The 15,905-nt window shown below is 44.7% G+C and overlaps 1 protein-coding gene across 1 annotated transcript; it reads left to right on the forward strand.

The window, feature by feature from the left end:
* The first annotated feature begins 256 nt into the window (after positions 1–256).
* LOC132868818 (uncharacterized) lies at positions 257–6,525 on the forward strand. The gene has a single exon (XM_060902021.1). It carries the CDS (start codon positions 1,078–1,080, stop codon positions 5,965–5,967), a length of 4,890 nt encoding a protein of 1,629 aa, XP_060758004.1. The 5' UTR covers positions 257–1,077; the 3' UTR covers positions 5,968–6,525.
* The last annotated feature ends 9,380 nt before the right edge of the window (positions 6,526–15,905 follow it).

A 15,905-nucleotide genomic window follows, 5' to 3' on the forward strand; every position in this document is an offset into this window, starting at 1 on the left:
TTGTTTGCTTATCACCGCGGTGAAAACTGGCTAAGAAGGAAAGCCCCCAACTCTTTCAAAGAGCTAGCAAGCCATCTGACAAACTGCTAATTGTTACCCTCGTGATTACGAAGTGTTAATGCTCATCTGAATAGCCCTAAACGGCTTAACAGTGGACTTGAAAACACAGTCGTTAAAGGTGTGAAAACCGAAAGCCCTGACGAAGTTAAAAAGCATCTTATGGTGCATTCCAAGTCACTGTTGGACAATCCTCACTCATGCCATTATAAAAGTTTCAAGCAAGCTAAAAGGAAAATCTTTCTGGCTATAGCTGAAGTTAAATGAGTCACAAACAAAACGAAATACAGTGCTCAAATGAAATTGTTTTATTGACTACAATTCACCAGCTACAAAAAGTGAATAAATAACAACAACAAAAGGAAAAAAAAAAAGTAAACACTTGAGAATGACTGAAGAATTACAAGGCGCCACAGCAGAGCCTGTACAGGCTGATAAAGCCCCACAGTGGCTACAAGCATTACTGGATAACCAAAATCAGCAAACAAAACAACTGCAAATGATGCTGGCCCCCGTCCTAACACACATAAGTGGAAATCCAGTTACACATCAAGCATTACCCCCTTTTGCTGCTCCCACTGTAGATGGGGAAGATAGTGCACAACACTCCACATTGCACAGTCTTGTAGCTGAGCCAGGTAATGTTCCCTCTGCCCCTTGGGGAATGTCAGCAAGACCAAGCAGCCATACTAGTGGTCCTTTTGCATCCGAGCTGAATGTCATTAACCAGCGGGCTCGCAGCTCTGGTCCGCCTAGGCTTAATCTTAACTCTGAACCTGTTGTTAGACGTAGAAATGGCGGAAACTCAGAGCGTGAAGGCCAACACACATTTCCTTACCAAGACGGCCAAAGACTGAACAGCTTAGCTCGCAGTGGCCAACAGTTTATGCAAGATGTGCACAGGCCTAAACTTGCCATATATGACGGTAAAGAAGACTGGGATGCCTTTTTGTTACCTTTCGAGTGCCTGGCCAGGAAATATGGATGGACTGCTCCTGAGAGAGTAGATAGGCTGTTAGAATGCCTAAGAGGCGCTGCAATTACAGTAGGTATGTCTGCTCACTGCCAGAGCGTATAAGAGAGGATTATGTACTGCTAGTAGAGCAACTTACACAGCGGTTTGGACTAAAAGATCCCCCCACTACAGTAAGGAGAAAATTAGGCGAGCTTCGGCAAGGTAAAGAGACAACAGCTGAATTTGCAGAAGAAGTGCGCCGTCTTGTCACATTTGCATACCCAGGAGTAGACCTCCAACTACAAGATCAGCTCGCAACAGATGCCTTCCTGAAAGGTTTACGAAATCAAAAAGTGGCCTATGAAGTTATGAACCGGGACCCAAGCTCCCTAGCGGAGGCACAGAAGAGCGTAGAAGCCCATGAACATAACTTTAAAGTGACTGTGGGTCGTGACACTGAAATTAAAAATAGAACAAGGCGCATTTCGTGGGCTGATGAAGATTTTGCTGCCAGTGAAGATTGCACTGCCTCTTCACGTAGAGTACAGACTCCTCAGTATGTGACCACTGATCAGTTTACTGCACTGAAAGATGAAATTAAGACTCTCACAAAGATAATAGAAAAGTTGCAGTTGCAGTTGGGAAGTCTGCAGTCTACACACGCTGTGCACCAGCGAGCAAAATCCCCAGTGCAATCTCACATAGTAGCTCAGCAGCATGTGCAGTCAGACCGAACACGCTCTCGGTCACCAAGCCCAAGTCGTGGGGCACCTGCTACATGTTTCCTGTGTGGCGAACAGGGACATTTCAGGAGGGACTGCACAAAGTCGCTAAGCCCAGCGCCTGCTCACAACCATGGTGAAAACCACCTAGGCAATCATGTGCAGTCCAACAGCACATATGAGCTAAAACTGAGCTGTGCTAAAAGCAAAGGTGAGAGTCTGCAGATTCCCATAACTGTAAATGGCATTCCAACTGAGGCTGTGGTGGATACAGGAGCTCAGACAACCGTAATATCAGAGGCGCTGTACCAGAACTGTTCAGAAGAGCAGCCCACAAGCCTCTGTAAAACCTACCTTCTGAATGCAGGTGTTGGAGAAGGCATGAAAGCAAAACAGGGCCTGCCTGTGACATTTAAAATCGCATCCAAAACAATAAACTGGGCTGTACATGTAGCTCCCATACGTGACTCAGTTCTCCTTGGCCTGGACCTGATGAAGGCTCACGACGTCGTCATACACGCCCGCGGCAAAGTTTTCATTGGGAATGAACTTGTGCCTTCAAAAATAGTGGGAGGAGATGGAGCAGACTACAGTGTCGCTAGGGTGCTCTTGAGAGAGGCCACCACTATACCACCCACTTCAGAATGCGTGGTGTGGGGAGAAGTCGAGAACCCCAAGCCTGGTGTGCCAGCAGTGCTAGAGCCCTTGAACATCACAGAAGCCGTTGCATCTGGAAGTGTGGCTACCACAATGGAGAAGCAAGTGCCAGTCAGACTATGCAACTTCTCAACCAGCAAAGCAGCCCTGTTGAAAGGTGTGTGCCTTGGGCTTTTGGTGGAGGCCTATCCCGAGAAACCGAAAAGCCTGTGGGTGAAGAGAGCAGCGACTGATGGCAAGAGTGAGCTGGAGAACGTGTCACCACTGGTGATTGGAAGAGTGGCAACGCTTGCTGACCTGCCTGAGCATCTCCATTGCCTGGTGGAGGCCACGAGTGAAACTCTCAATGAAGAGCAACAACAACACTTCCTCCAGTTGCTGTTAACTTACCAGTCCCTCTTCGCTAAAGGTGACTCCTACCTGGGTTACCTCTCCGCTGTCACACACAAGATCGACACGGGGCTAGCCAAGCCTGTGCGGCAACCAGTGAGAAGAACACCGCTTGGATTTCAAGGCGAAGAAGAAACCCATCTCCAAGACATGCTGAGAGCAGGTGTCATCACGCCATCATCGTCAGAGTGGGCCTCTCCAGTCGTTCTAGTTCGAAAGAAAGATGGAGGAGTGCGATGGTGTGTGGATTACCGTAGCCTGAATAGCCTGACGATCAAAGACGCGTACCCCCTTCCCAAGATAGAGTGCCTTGATGTTCTTGGCAGAGCTTCTCTATTCTCCACGCTTGACCTGCAATCAGGCTATTGGCAAATAGCAGTGGATAGCAAGGACCGTGAGAAGACGGCATTTATCACCAAATGGGGCCTCTATGAGTACACACGCATGCCCTTCGGGCTTTGCAACGCTCCGAGTACTTTTCAGAGGGCGATGGAGCTCGTCCTCAGGGGGTTGCAATGGGAGACGTTGCTTATTTACCTAGATGACGTTATAGTCCTGGGTAGGAATGTGGGAGAGAGCCTCAACCGTCTTGCTCAAGTCTTTGAACGCCTGCACGAATATGGCCTGAAGTTGAAGCCTTCGAAATGCCACCTGCTTCAAGAGGAGGTTCTCTTCCTGGGCCATATCGTGAGCGGAGATGGAATCTGCCCAAATCCAGCGCTGGTCAGAGATGTACAGCTTTGGGAGCCTCCCAGCAACATTCAAGAGCTGCAAGCTTTTCTCGGATTATGTAACTACTACCGTAAATTTGTCCCATCTTTCGCCGAGATTGCAAGTCCTCTCCACAACCTGCTAAAGAAAGGAGCTGTGTTTCAGTGGACTGAAGCCCATGAAGAGGCTTTCACACAGCTCAAAGAGAGATTGACAGCTGCTCCAGTCTTGGGGTACCCCACAGCCGAAGGTCAGTTCATTCTCGATACTGACGCATCCAGCCATAGTGTTGGAGCTGTTCTGTCACAACTCCAGTGGGGGGAGGAGCGAGTACTGACATATGCCAGCAGTCACCTCACACCAGCTCAGCAGAGGTATTGCGTCACCAGACGTGAACTGCTTGCTGTGGTGCGCTTTACCCGTCAGTTCCGTCACTACCTCCTGGGAAGAAAGTTCCTGCTGCGAACAGATCATGGCAGCCTCACCTGGCTCTTTCGTTTCAAGTATCTTGAAGGTCAGCTGGCCCGGTGGCTGGAAGAGTTGTGCCAATATGACTTCCGCATAGAGCACAGAGCAGGTGTCAAACATTCAAACGCTGATGCCATGTCAAGGCAAGGCACTGGAGATCTGGACAAATGTGACTGCTACCAAGCTGGGAAGTACCTGTCTGAGTTGCCATGCCAAGGTTGTAAGTACTGCCAGAGACTTCACGAGCAGTGGGCCAGGTTCGAAGAAGATGTTGATGACGTTGTACCACTGGCAGTGAGATACCTGGAGCCCAGCAATGAGACCAACAGTGCTGATGATCACCGGGAGCAAACAGAACAGACAACAGTACCCCAACCGGCCACCCCAGTAGTCAACTGGTTGCAGTCTGTCAGCACTGACCAACTTGTCCAACTCCAGAAAGCTGACCCTGTCCTCTCCATCCTACATCAGTGGAAGGACTCGGGTACACTTCCTACTAAAGATCAAGCGATGCTCGAGAGCCCTGCAGTGAGAAAGTTCTGGCTGTGTTGGCCTCAGATCGTCAGACATCAAGGCGTCCTCTTCTATTGCTGGGAGAGAGAAGGCACCCAAGATCCAACATTGCTGTTGCTCGTGCCATCAGCCATGCAACAGGAGGTTCTACAGGCTTGCCACAACCCGCCCCACTCCGGTCACCTGGGAGAAGCAAAGACACTGGAACGTCTGCGCCAAGGCTATCAGATACCAGATGTTCATCTGTTCGTGAAAAAGTGTCAGCACTGCAACGAATGCAAAGCTGCTGGACCGCTCAAGAGGGCCCAGTTGCAAAGTTATCAAGCTGGCGCTCCTCTAGACCGTCTCCACTTAGACATCCTTGGACCGTTTCCTGTATCCAGCTCAGGGAACAAATACATCCTCGTCATAATTGACCAGTTTACTAGGTGGGTCGAAGCCTTCGCTGTTCCTGACCAGGGGGCCGAAACAACAGCCAAGAAGCTTGTGTACGAATTCATCGCTCGTTTTGGCTCTCCTCTTGAGTTGCACACAGACCAAGGTCGTAATTTCGAGAGCTGCCTGTTCCAGAGTGTCTGCAGGCTCTTGCAGATCACAAAGACCAGAACGACCCCCTACCACCCTGCTTCTAATGGGCAGGTGGAACGGTTCAATAGGACTCTGCTTCAAATGATCAGGTGCTATGTGGACAAAAATCAGAAAAACTGGGACGAACACCTGCCACTACTCACCTCCGCCTACCGCAGCTCCCGCCATGGAGTCACAGGCTTCACGCCCAACCAACTCATGCTTGGCCGGGAGGTCCACCAACCCCACGATCTTCAGTCTGGAACTGCGGAGCTCAAGTCTGATCGAATGGAAGTAGCTGATTACCTCTGCAACCTCAGAGAAGGCCTTGAAGAGGCCCAACACACAGCGCGAGAACATCTTCGTGCTGCACAAGAACGCCAGAAGAAGACATACAACGTGCGAGCACAAGAACAGTCTTACAGCGTCGGAGACCTGGTGTACATGAAGGATGACACAAAAAAGAAAGGACTAAGCCCTAAGCTCCAGGCGCCATGGAAAGGGCCCTTCATCGTCTCAGCTCGCCGTGGCCCAGTCATCTATGAGATTCAAGGTGCTAAGCGCAGCAAGATAATGCATCACGACCGACTCAAGCCGTACGCCAGTGAAGTGGTTCCGGCCTGGGTGGGTCGTCAGAGGAGCCACGTGCTACAGCAACGCCAGGACTCCGCAGACCCATCACCCAAAGAGGATGCCCCACTGGTGACGGACATGCTACTGCAGAGCGGCGTGGACGACGCATCGGCAGAACCAGATCCCCAACAACCTGAACCTGCAGAACCCGATATCCAAGAGCCACGCCAGGAAGATGGAGCGTCTCGATCCAGAGCTTCCAGCCGTCGGCGAGGAAGACCTACGAAGATCCATGGGAGTCCAGATAAGACTTTTAAGACTTTACGTGGGCGTATAGTCCACAAGCCTTTATAGATTCAGGAACTAGTTAAAAAAAAAAAAAGAGAGAAAACAGTTCATGCATAGATATCTGTAATTCCTTGAGTTTAAAAGTAACATGATTTGTGATCGTAATTAACAGAAAAGTAATCATTAGCGTTTAAAGAAACTAGGTTACTGTTTAATCTATTTTCTGAATATCCCTTAAGTTTGCCTACACTATTGCTAACTTCTGTTAAATGTTAAAATGTATTTCCTTGTCATGTTTAGTTGAGTCACCTGTACTGAAGGGACTCAGTACTCTTGGAGGGGGATAGTGTAGAATAGTTCAGTTTGTCCCCCCTCCCTCCCCCTACGGGATATGCGTTGCAGTGTTCTGATTGGCTACTGCGTTCTGGTGGCCATACTAGTTAGTGAATGTTCGCGTTGAATTAGTCAGTCTTTAGTTTTTTGATTGTGTGGCTCGTAGCTCATCGCATGGACAGAAGAAACATTCCTGTTCTGTGCCCGAGCAAGAGCCGACAAGTTAACCACCTGAGACAATCGTTTGCACTGTTGTAATTGTTATATTTAAGACCTCAGTAAACGTTCGCCAAAGAAGATATTTCCTTGTCGTGTGAATCTTTACCCACGTCTCACCACACTGAGGAGAACGCGCAGCACGACAACATATATATATATCTATGTGTGTGTGTGTATGTATGTGTGTGTATATGTATATATATATATATATATATATATATATATATATATATATATATATATGTGTATATATATATGTATATATTTATGTATATATATATATTTATGTATATATATATGTATATATATATTTATATATATATATATTTATGTATATATATATGTATATATATATTTATATATATATATATGTATGTATACATATATATATATATATATATATATATAAATATATATGTATATATATTTATGTATGTATGTATATATATTTATATATGTATGTATGTATGTATATATATTTATATATATATATATATATATATATATATATATATATATATATATATATATTTATATATATATATATATATTTATATATATATATATATATATATATATATATATATATATATATTTATATATATATATATATATATGTATATATATTTATATGTATATATATTTATTTATATATATATGTATATATATATATATATATATATATATATATATATATATGTATGTATATATAATAATCTCCTTCTCACCCCCGGCGGGGGGGTGGTATCCATGTCATCCTCAAGCTCGGGTCCTCTACCAGAGGCCTGGGAGTTTGAGGGTTCTGTGCAGTATCTTCGATGTTCCTAGGACTGCGCTCTTCTGGACTGAGGCTTCAGATGTTGTTCCTGGGATTTGCTGGAGCCACTCTCCCAGTTTGGGGGTTACTGCCCCAAGTGCCCCCACTACCACGGGGACCACGCAACCCTTGACCTTCCACATCCGTTCCAGCTGCTCTTTCAACCCTTGATACTTCTCAAGTTTCTCATGTTCCTTCTTCCTGATGTTGGCGTCAGCTGGGATCGCCACATCTATCACCACCACCCTCTTCTGCTCTTTGTCCACCACCACTATGTCCGGTTGGTTAGCCAGGATCTGTTTGTCAGTCTGGAAGCTGAAGTCCCACAGAATCTTGGCCCTGTTGTTCTCAGCCACCTTCTGTGGTATGGCCCATTGGGACTTGGGTATTTCTATTCCATACTGGTTGCAGATGTTCCTGTATACTATCCCAGCCACTTGGTTGTGTCTCTCCATGTACGCTGATCCAGCTAGCATCTTACACCCTGCTACTATGTGCTGGACAGTTTCAGGGGCTTCTTTGCACAGTCTGCATCTTGGGTCTGATCTACTCTGGTAGATCCTGGCCTCTATGGCTCTTGTGCTTATGGCCTGTTCTTGTGCTGCCATGATTAGTGCCTCTGTGCTGTCTGTCAGTCCTGCATTATCCAGCCACTGGTAGGATTTCTTGATATCAGCCACTTCCTCTATCTGACGGTGGTACATGCCATGTAGGGGTTTGTCTCTCCAGGTTGTCTGTTCCTCCTCCTCCTCTGCACTCTCATCAGGGTTCTGCTGCCTGAGACATTCACTTAGCAGTTCATCCTTTGGGGCCATCTTTCTGATGTATTCTCGGATTTTCGATGTTTCATCCTGGACCGTGGTCTTGACGCTCACTAGCCCTCGGCCTCCCTCTTTCCGCTTAGTGTATAGTCTCAGGGTGCTGGACTTGGGGTGGAACCCTCCATGCATGGTGAGGAGCTTTCTAGTCTTGATATCTGTGGCTTCTATCTCCTCCTTTGGCCAGTTTATGATACCAGCGGGGTATCTGATGACTGGTAGTGCGTACATGTTGATGGCTCGGACCTTGTTTTTACCATTCAGCTGACTTTTCAGGACCTGCCTTACTCTCTGGAGGTATTTGGCTGTGGTTGACTTCCTTGTGGCCTCTTCATGGTTTCCATTAGCCTGTGGGATGCCAAGGTACTTGTAGCTGTCTTGGATATCACCTATGTTGCCCTCTGGTAGGTCAATCCCTTCAGTCCGGACCATCTTGCCTCTCTTTGAGACCATCCGGCCACACTTGTCCAATCCGAATGACATCCCTATGTCATCGCTGTAGATCCGGGTGGTGTGGATCAGCGAGTCTATTTCTCGCTCATTCCTGGCATACAGCTTGATGTCATCCATGTAGAGCAGGTGGCCGATTGTTGCCCCACTACGGAATCGGTACCCGTAGCCGCTCTTCGTGATGATCTGACTGAGGGGGTTCAGGCCTATGCAGAACAGCAGTGGTGATAGCGCATCTCCTTGGTATATGCCGCACTTGATGTTGACTTGGGCAATGGGTTTTGAGTTGGCCTCTAGGGTTGTCTTCCACATTTCCATTGAGTTCTGTATGAAGGTCCTTAGGTTCCTGTTGATCTTATACAGTTCCAGACATTCCAGTATCCATGTGTGTGGCATTGAGTCGTAGGCTTTCTTGTAGTCAATCCAGGCAGTGCACAGGTTGGTCTGTCTCTTCTTACAGTCTCGGGCAACTGTTCTATCGACCAGTAGCTGGTGCTTGGCTCCTCTGGTGTTACTGCCAATTCCTTTCTGTGCCTCGCTCATGTATTGAGCCACATGCTTACTCATTTTTGCCGCAATGATGCCTGACAGGGCCTTCCATGTTGTGCAGAGACAGGTAATTGGCCGGTAGTTGGATGGGATGGGTCCCTTCTGGGGGTCCTTCATGATTAGGACTGTCCTGCCTTGGGTTAGCCATTCTGGGTGGGTTCCATCCCTCAGCAGCTGGTTCATCTGTGCTGCTAGGCGTTCATGGAGTGCAGTTAGCTTCTTCAGCCAGTACGTATGGATCATATCGGGGCCTGGTGCTGTCCAGCTCTTCATCTTTGACACTCTTTCTTGGACGTCTGCCATTGAGATGGTTACTGGTTCTTGTTCTGGGAGGTTGCTGTGGTCAGCTCTTAGGTCCACTAACCATTGGGCATCGGTGTTGTATGATGCCTTTCTTTCCCATATGTCTTTCCAGTATTTTTCCACCTCAGCTCTTGGTGGGTCTGACCGGTTGTTATTCCCCTGCCATTGAGAGTACACCTTGGCTGGTTCAGTGGAGAACAGCTTGTTTATTCTCCTGGCCTCTCCTTCCTTGGTGTATCTCCTCAACCGGGTGGCCAGAGCTGTTAGTCGCTGTTTGGCAGTTTCGAGTGCCTCTGGTATGGAGAGTGAGTTGTACTTCCTGGGCGCCACTATATTCACCATGTTCCCTTTCTGTAGTTCAGCTAGCTGGCTAACTTCTCTCCTTGCTGCCTTTATCTTGGCCTCTAATCGTCTCTTCCATGGTGGATACTGTTTGTTATGTCCCAAGCCCACCTTGTGTCCAAGCATCTCCATGATTACTGTTGCTGTACTGTGTATCAGCTTGTTGGTCTCAGTGATGGTTCTTGTGGAGATTGTCTTCAGAGCAGCATTCACATCTACTAGTAGATCTTCTGAAGGTACTTGGCAACTCAGCTTCGGTATTTGTCGGGGGCTCCAGGTTTCCAGTTGGGTCATGATCTTCCTTCTCAGGTCAGCAGCTCTTGTGTTGAGGCTGTTAGCTGTTGGGGCTTGGTACCCAATCTCTGGTTGTGGGGATGATGACATCTCCCCGCTGACCTGTCTTCCTGGCTCCCCCTTGCCGTAGCATCGTTGTTGTATTTCATTAATCTCTAGTTGTGATAGCAGATTTCGATTATGGATGTTGGAACACTGGGCTAATAGCTGTTTCTTTGTTAGCCTTGATTGTGGGTTTCGAAGTATCCAATGGTCCCACATTCTCTGCATGTATCCCCTCTCTCTGGGATTGCTTGTATAGTAGCATTCCAGCAAATCCATATTTTCTGTCCTCGTCCATCGATGTCTTGTTCCAGTAGCCCATTTCTCATCAGTTTGCCCTGGTTCCCTAGCAACTGACGCAGACCTTGTTGACCCGGGCGACGTCTGAGCCGGTATGACTCTATCAGTTATGTCTTCACTCATTCCTGAGGTAGGCTGATATATCATGAGGGGTTTTTGCCTAAGGACCCTTACTGGATGATGTTTTGCCCCGACCGGGATTCGAACCCCGATCTCCTGCGTCGTAGTCAGTGAGCATTACCACTGTACTATCCAGCTGATATTTATATATATATTTATATATATATATATATATATATTTATTTATATATATATATATATTTATTTATATATATATATATATATTTATATATATATATATATATATTTATTTATATATATATATATATATGTATGTATATATATATATATATATGTATGTATATATATATATATATATATATATATATATGTATGTATGTATATATATATATATATGTATGTATATATATATATATATATGTATGTATATATATTTATATATATATATATATATATATATATATGTATATATATATATATGTATATATATTTATATATATGTATATATGTATGTATATATATATATATAGATATATATATATATATATACACAAAACTGATTTGTATATAGGGATGTGTATAAAAACTGATTTATTATACATTCATGAGGTTATTTTATTCCTATGTTTTTAATATCAATGAAATGCAATTTAATCCCATGAATTACATATATGGAACATATATATATATATATATATATATATATATATATATATATATATAAAGAATATTACACGGTGGAGCGCAGATATGAAGCGTTGCTTCGCTCACTCGTGATAGGCTATATACATTCACCACTTGAAGATAAACTTCATATCTTCGCACAACCATACGGAAACCTGGATGTCTTTTTAAATCAGTTTATTTCGTAATGCAGCAAAAGGGACACACTCACCAAAACCCGCATTGATTCCTCCATCACTGACAGCGGCCTGCTGACAAAACACACAAAAAAAAAATTAAGTTTTGGACAAATGTAAAACACGCTAGTTTATTGAGTTACTTACGTTCAAAGTCAGTCAATATTTCAACACCAGCATTAACACTGTGATCCAAAGTGAAGCCAAAAATCACACAAACTTCAATTTCACTGATACATAAACCAGAACACACCACTGTGCTTAGATCACATAAAACACAACCGTACGGTTGTGCGAAGATATGAAGTTTATCTTCAAGTGGTGAATGTATATAGCCTATCACGAGTGAGCGAAGCAACGCTTCATATCTGCGCTCCACCGTGTAATGTTATTTATATTATATGGACACATCCACACAAAAAATACACAAGTTGATCAAAAGAATTTTAATTTTGAACTGGTTCACCATTTTGACAACGTGCATCTAGTCAGCGGGAAAACACCAGGAATGACGTCATCGGAGTGAAATATCGGGAATTATTATACATGCAGGACACTTTTTCGATGGAAAAAAAAAGTGTTCTCTTCCGTTCTAGCGGGTTTCATTCATTTGGTTTGATAGCATGCAATACTGTTAGCGTATCACTCATCCTACATGTATTACGTCACTTTACCCAATAGAGAATGAGCGTTGAATATGGTTTACGATATTGCATGGTTGTCAAGACAACATGACGTCACTAGTCGGAGATGTAAAACTTCCGCGCTAGCGAGCGACTGGGACAGTTTGTAAACAAACATGGCCGCCAGGTTTGCTTCATTAAATACGGAAGATTTTGAGAGAATTTTGAAAGAGAAAGACGGATTGAACACCCGAAATGAATGTATATGTATCATGATTTTTCAACACGAGAAGATAAACTTCATTTCTTCAAGCCAACATGTGATTTTCTTTTTATTGTATCGACACATTCACAAACAAAAAGTACACAAATTTATCAAAACAATTCATCGATTTCCTCACGAGTGACATGTAGAGATTTATGTCACGGTTTTGGTTCTCCATGTCCTGGATGGAGCTCGTATGAAAGCTATGAGTGGTGTACAGTATTTCCCAGTAAAACACTCGTGTCTGTGTAATATATATATATATATATATATATATATATATATATATATATATATACACATAAATTACTAAATAAAAAAATTATCAAAGTGTGCACATATTAATCTCCAAATATTCCTGTTTGTTTTGCAAAATTAATTTAATATTATTGAATAATATCACTTTTTTTATATTTGCTTTGTTCCTTTGGGCAGCAAAGCAAACTCGAATACTTTCATCTTAAATATCAGAATCAAGTTTATTGCCAAGTATGTTCTTACATACGAGGAATTTGCTTCAGTGATTGGTGCTTGAACAGTTAAAATAGAAGAATTTAGCAAAGACAAAAAGTAGCTAGGGGTGGCACGGTGGTGTAGTGGTTAGTGCTGTCGCCTCACAGCAAGAAAGTCCGGGTTCGAGCCCCGTGGCCGGCGAGGGCCTTTCTGTGCGGAGTTTGCATATTCTCCCCGTGTCCGCGTGGGTTTCCTCCGGGTGCTCCGGTTTCCCCCACAGTCCAAAGACATGCAGGTTAGGTTAACTGGTGACTCTAAATTGACCGTAGGTGTGAATGTGAGTGTGAATGGTTGTCTGTGTCTATGTGTCGGCCCTGTGATGACCTGGCGACTTGTCCAGGGTGTACCCCGCCTTTCGCCCGTAGTCAGCTGGGATAGGCTCCAGCTTGCCTGCGACCCTGTAGAACAGGATAAAGCGGCTAGAGATGATGAGATGAGATGAAAAAGTAGCTACGGTATATGCATCCATCCATTATTTGTAGATCATTATTTGTATATCCTGTACAGGGTTGCAGTCAAGCTGCAGCCTATCCCAGCTGACTATGGGCGAGAGGCGGGGTACACCCTGGACAAGTCGCCAGGTCATATATATTCTATATAGGGCTAGCTATATACATAGAATAGGAAATAGAAGAATCTGAAATATACAAATTTTGAAAAGTGGACATATTTAAGGGGTAAGTGAATGAGTGGTTGAAGTCCGAGATGTACAGTATGTCCAGAATGTGCAAAAACAGGTCATATGATGAAGATGGAGAAGAGACATGATAAGAAGTATCATGGGTTAAGTCAATAACCAAGCTGTAGAGTGTGAGTTGGAATGTGCAATAAAGGCTCACAGAATGGAGATGTACGGGATGGCCTTGAAATGTGCAAAACTGCAGTTCAGAGACGAAGTGCATTAATGTTACTAAATGGACGTGTGAGGTTAGAGTCAGTGCGGGTCTCTGACCTCATTGATGAGGGCAGCTGCAAAAGTGTCTGTAAAATTAAAACATGGAATGAAATGTTGAGTCTGATTAAAGTAGGTCAATTACGAGTTCACTTTTGGTGCAGATATAAATAAAATGTACATCTCTATCACCTGGGATCAATACTTTGTGCAAAAATGTACATATGATACAGTCAAGTAGTCTATTTATTTGATTCATCACATAGTTTGTGACAGGGGAGGAATACAGGGTGAAGCTCCAACTGATTTTCAACCCCTTTGATTTGGCATAGGTTTTACACCGGATGCCCTTCCTGATGTAACCCTCCCCAATCGATCTGGATTTGGGAACGGTGCTAAATATGCACAAGCTTGTGCAACTCCAGTGGCTGGGAATTTTACCTAATCTGCATGTCTTTGGACTGTAGGAGGAAACCAGAGCACCCAGAGGAAACCCATGCAGACATGGGGAGAACATGCAAATTCCACACAAACGGCTGTGAGGTTTGAACCCGGAACCTTCTTGCTGTGAGGTGACAGTGCTAATTTGAGACATTTGGACAGCAACACAATTTTCGTAATTGTGCTTCTGTACAAGTTACTCCTACCATGAGCTGGCCTAGTGGTTAGCGTGTCCGCCTCTCAATGGGGAGATCACGAGTTCTACTTGTGGTCGGGTCGTACCAAAGACCATTATAAAAATGGTACCTCCTGCCATCTGGCAAGGCACGCTGCAATACAGATGTGAGTAGGGAGTCAAACTCTTGTGGTTGCCAGAGGACTAGCCCCTCCAAGGGATATAGAAACGGAGATGGGCGCCACCCTAACCAGGCCTTAAAGGAACAGTCCACCGTACTTCCATAATGAAATATGTTCTTCTCTGAATTGAGACGAGCTGATCCATACCTCTGAGCTTTGCGCGACCTCCCAGTCAGTTAGACGCGCTGTTACTCCTGTTAGCAATGTAGCTAGGCTCAGCATGGCCAATGGTATTTTTTTGGGGCTGTAGTTAGATGCGACCAAACTCTTCCGCGTTTTTCCTGTTTACATAGGTTTATATGACCAGTGACATGAAACAAAGTTCAGTTACACAAATTGAAACGTGGCGATTTTCTATGCTATGGAAAGTCTGCACTATAATGACAGGCATACTAACACCTTCTGCGCGCTTCGACAGCGCATTGATACCTTCACTCCTCTTCGGGCACGGCCAGGCGGGCGAATGCCCTGGTCCGTCCGCCCTGTCTAAAAAAAAAAATGGTACAACTTGAGCCCCATGGTAAAATTGGGACTTTGTCATTTTTCCGCATGAGGCCCATGGTAAAACCACACTTCCAGGAGGGGCTGCCATCTGCCTCCCAAGCCGGCCGAGAGCGCTCCTTGTCGGGCACGGCCAGGTGGGCGAATGCCCTGGTCCATCCGCCCTGTCTAAAAAAAAAAAAATGGTACAACTCCGAGTGAAGGTATCAATGCGCTGCCGAAGCGCGCAGAAGGTGTTAGTACGCCTGTCATTATAGTGCGGACTTTCCATAGCATAGAAAATCGCCACGTTTCAATTTGTGTAACTGAACTTTGTTTCATATCACTGGTCATATAAACCTATGTAAACAGGAAAAACGTGGAAGAGTTTGGTCGCATCTAACTACAGCCCCAAAAAATACCATTGGCCATGCTGAGCCTAGCTACATTGCTAACAGGAGTAACAGCGCGTCTGACTGACTGGGAGGTCGTGCAAAGCTCGGAGAGGTACGGAGCACCTCGTCTCAATTCAGAGAAGAACATATTTCATTATGGAAGTACGGTGGACTGTTCCTTTAAGGGCCTGGTTAGTACTGGGATATAAGACTGCCTGGGAAGACCAGGTCCTGGCACGGGATGGACTTTGACTTTTTTTTTGACAAATTAATCTTGGTTTCATCTGTCCGAAGACGTTCCAGAACTGGGCAAGGTTTCTAGCAAAGTCTAATCTGGCTTTTCTGTTCTTGAGTGTACCAGGTTGTAGACTATGACAGTGATAGGCCTACCTCTCTGCGAGTGTTCTTAACTTGGCTAAATGTTGTGAAGGAGTTTTTCACCACAATCCTCCACTTTAGTTGTCTTCCATGCCTTTTGGTGTTGCTGAGATCGCTAATGCATTCCTTCTTTTTAAGTATGTAACAAATTCTTCTCCTTTCTCAGATAGGTGTGGTGTTTTGTTTTGTTTTTCAGCCTAAAGATGGCCTCCTTCATTTACATCAACACCTCTTTGGACCACATAGTGCTGA

Source organism: Neoarius graeffei, chromosome 20 (genome assembly GCF_027579695.1).
Source record: "Neoarius graeffei isolate fNeoGra1 chromosome 20, fNeoGra1.pri, whole genome shotgun sequence".
Lineage (NCBI taxonomy): Eukaryota > Metazoa > Chordata > Actinopteri > Siluriformes > Ariidae > Neoarius > Neoarius graeffei.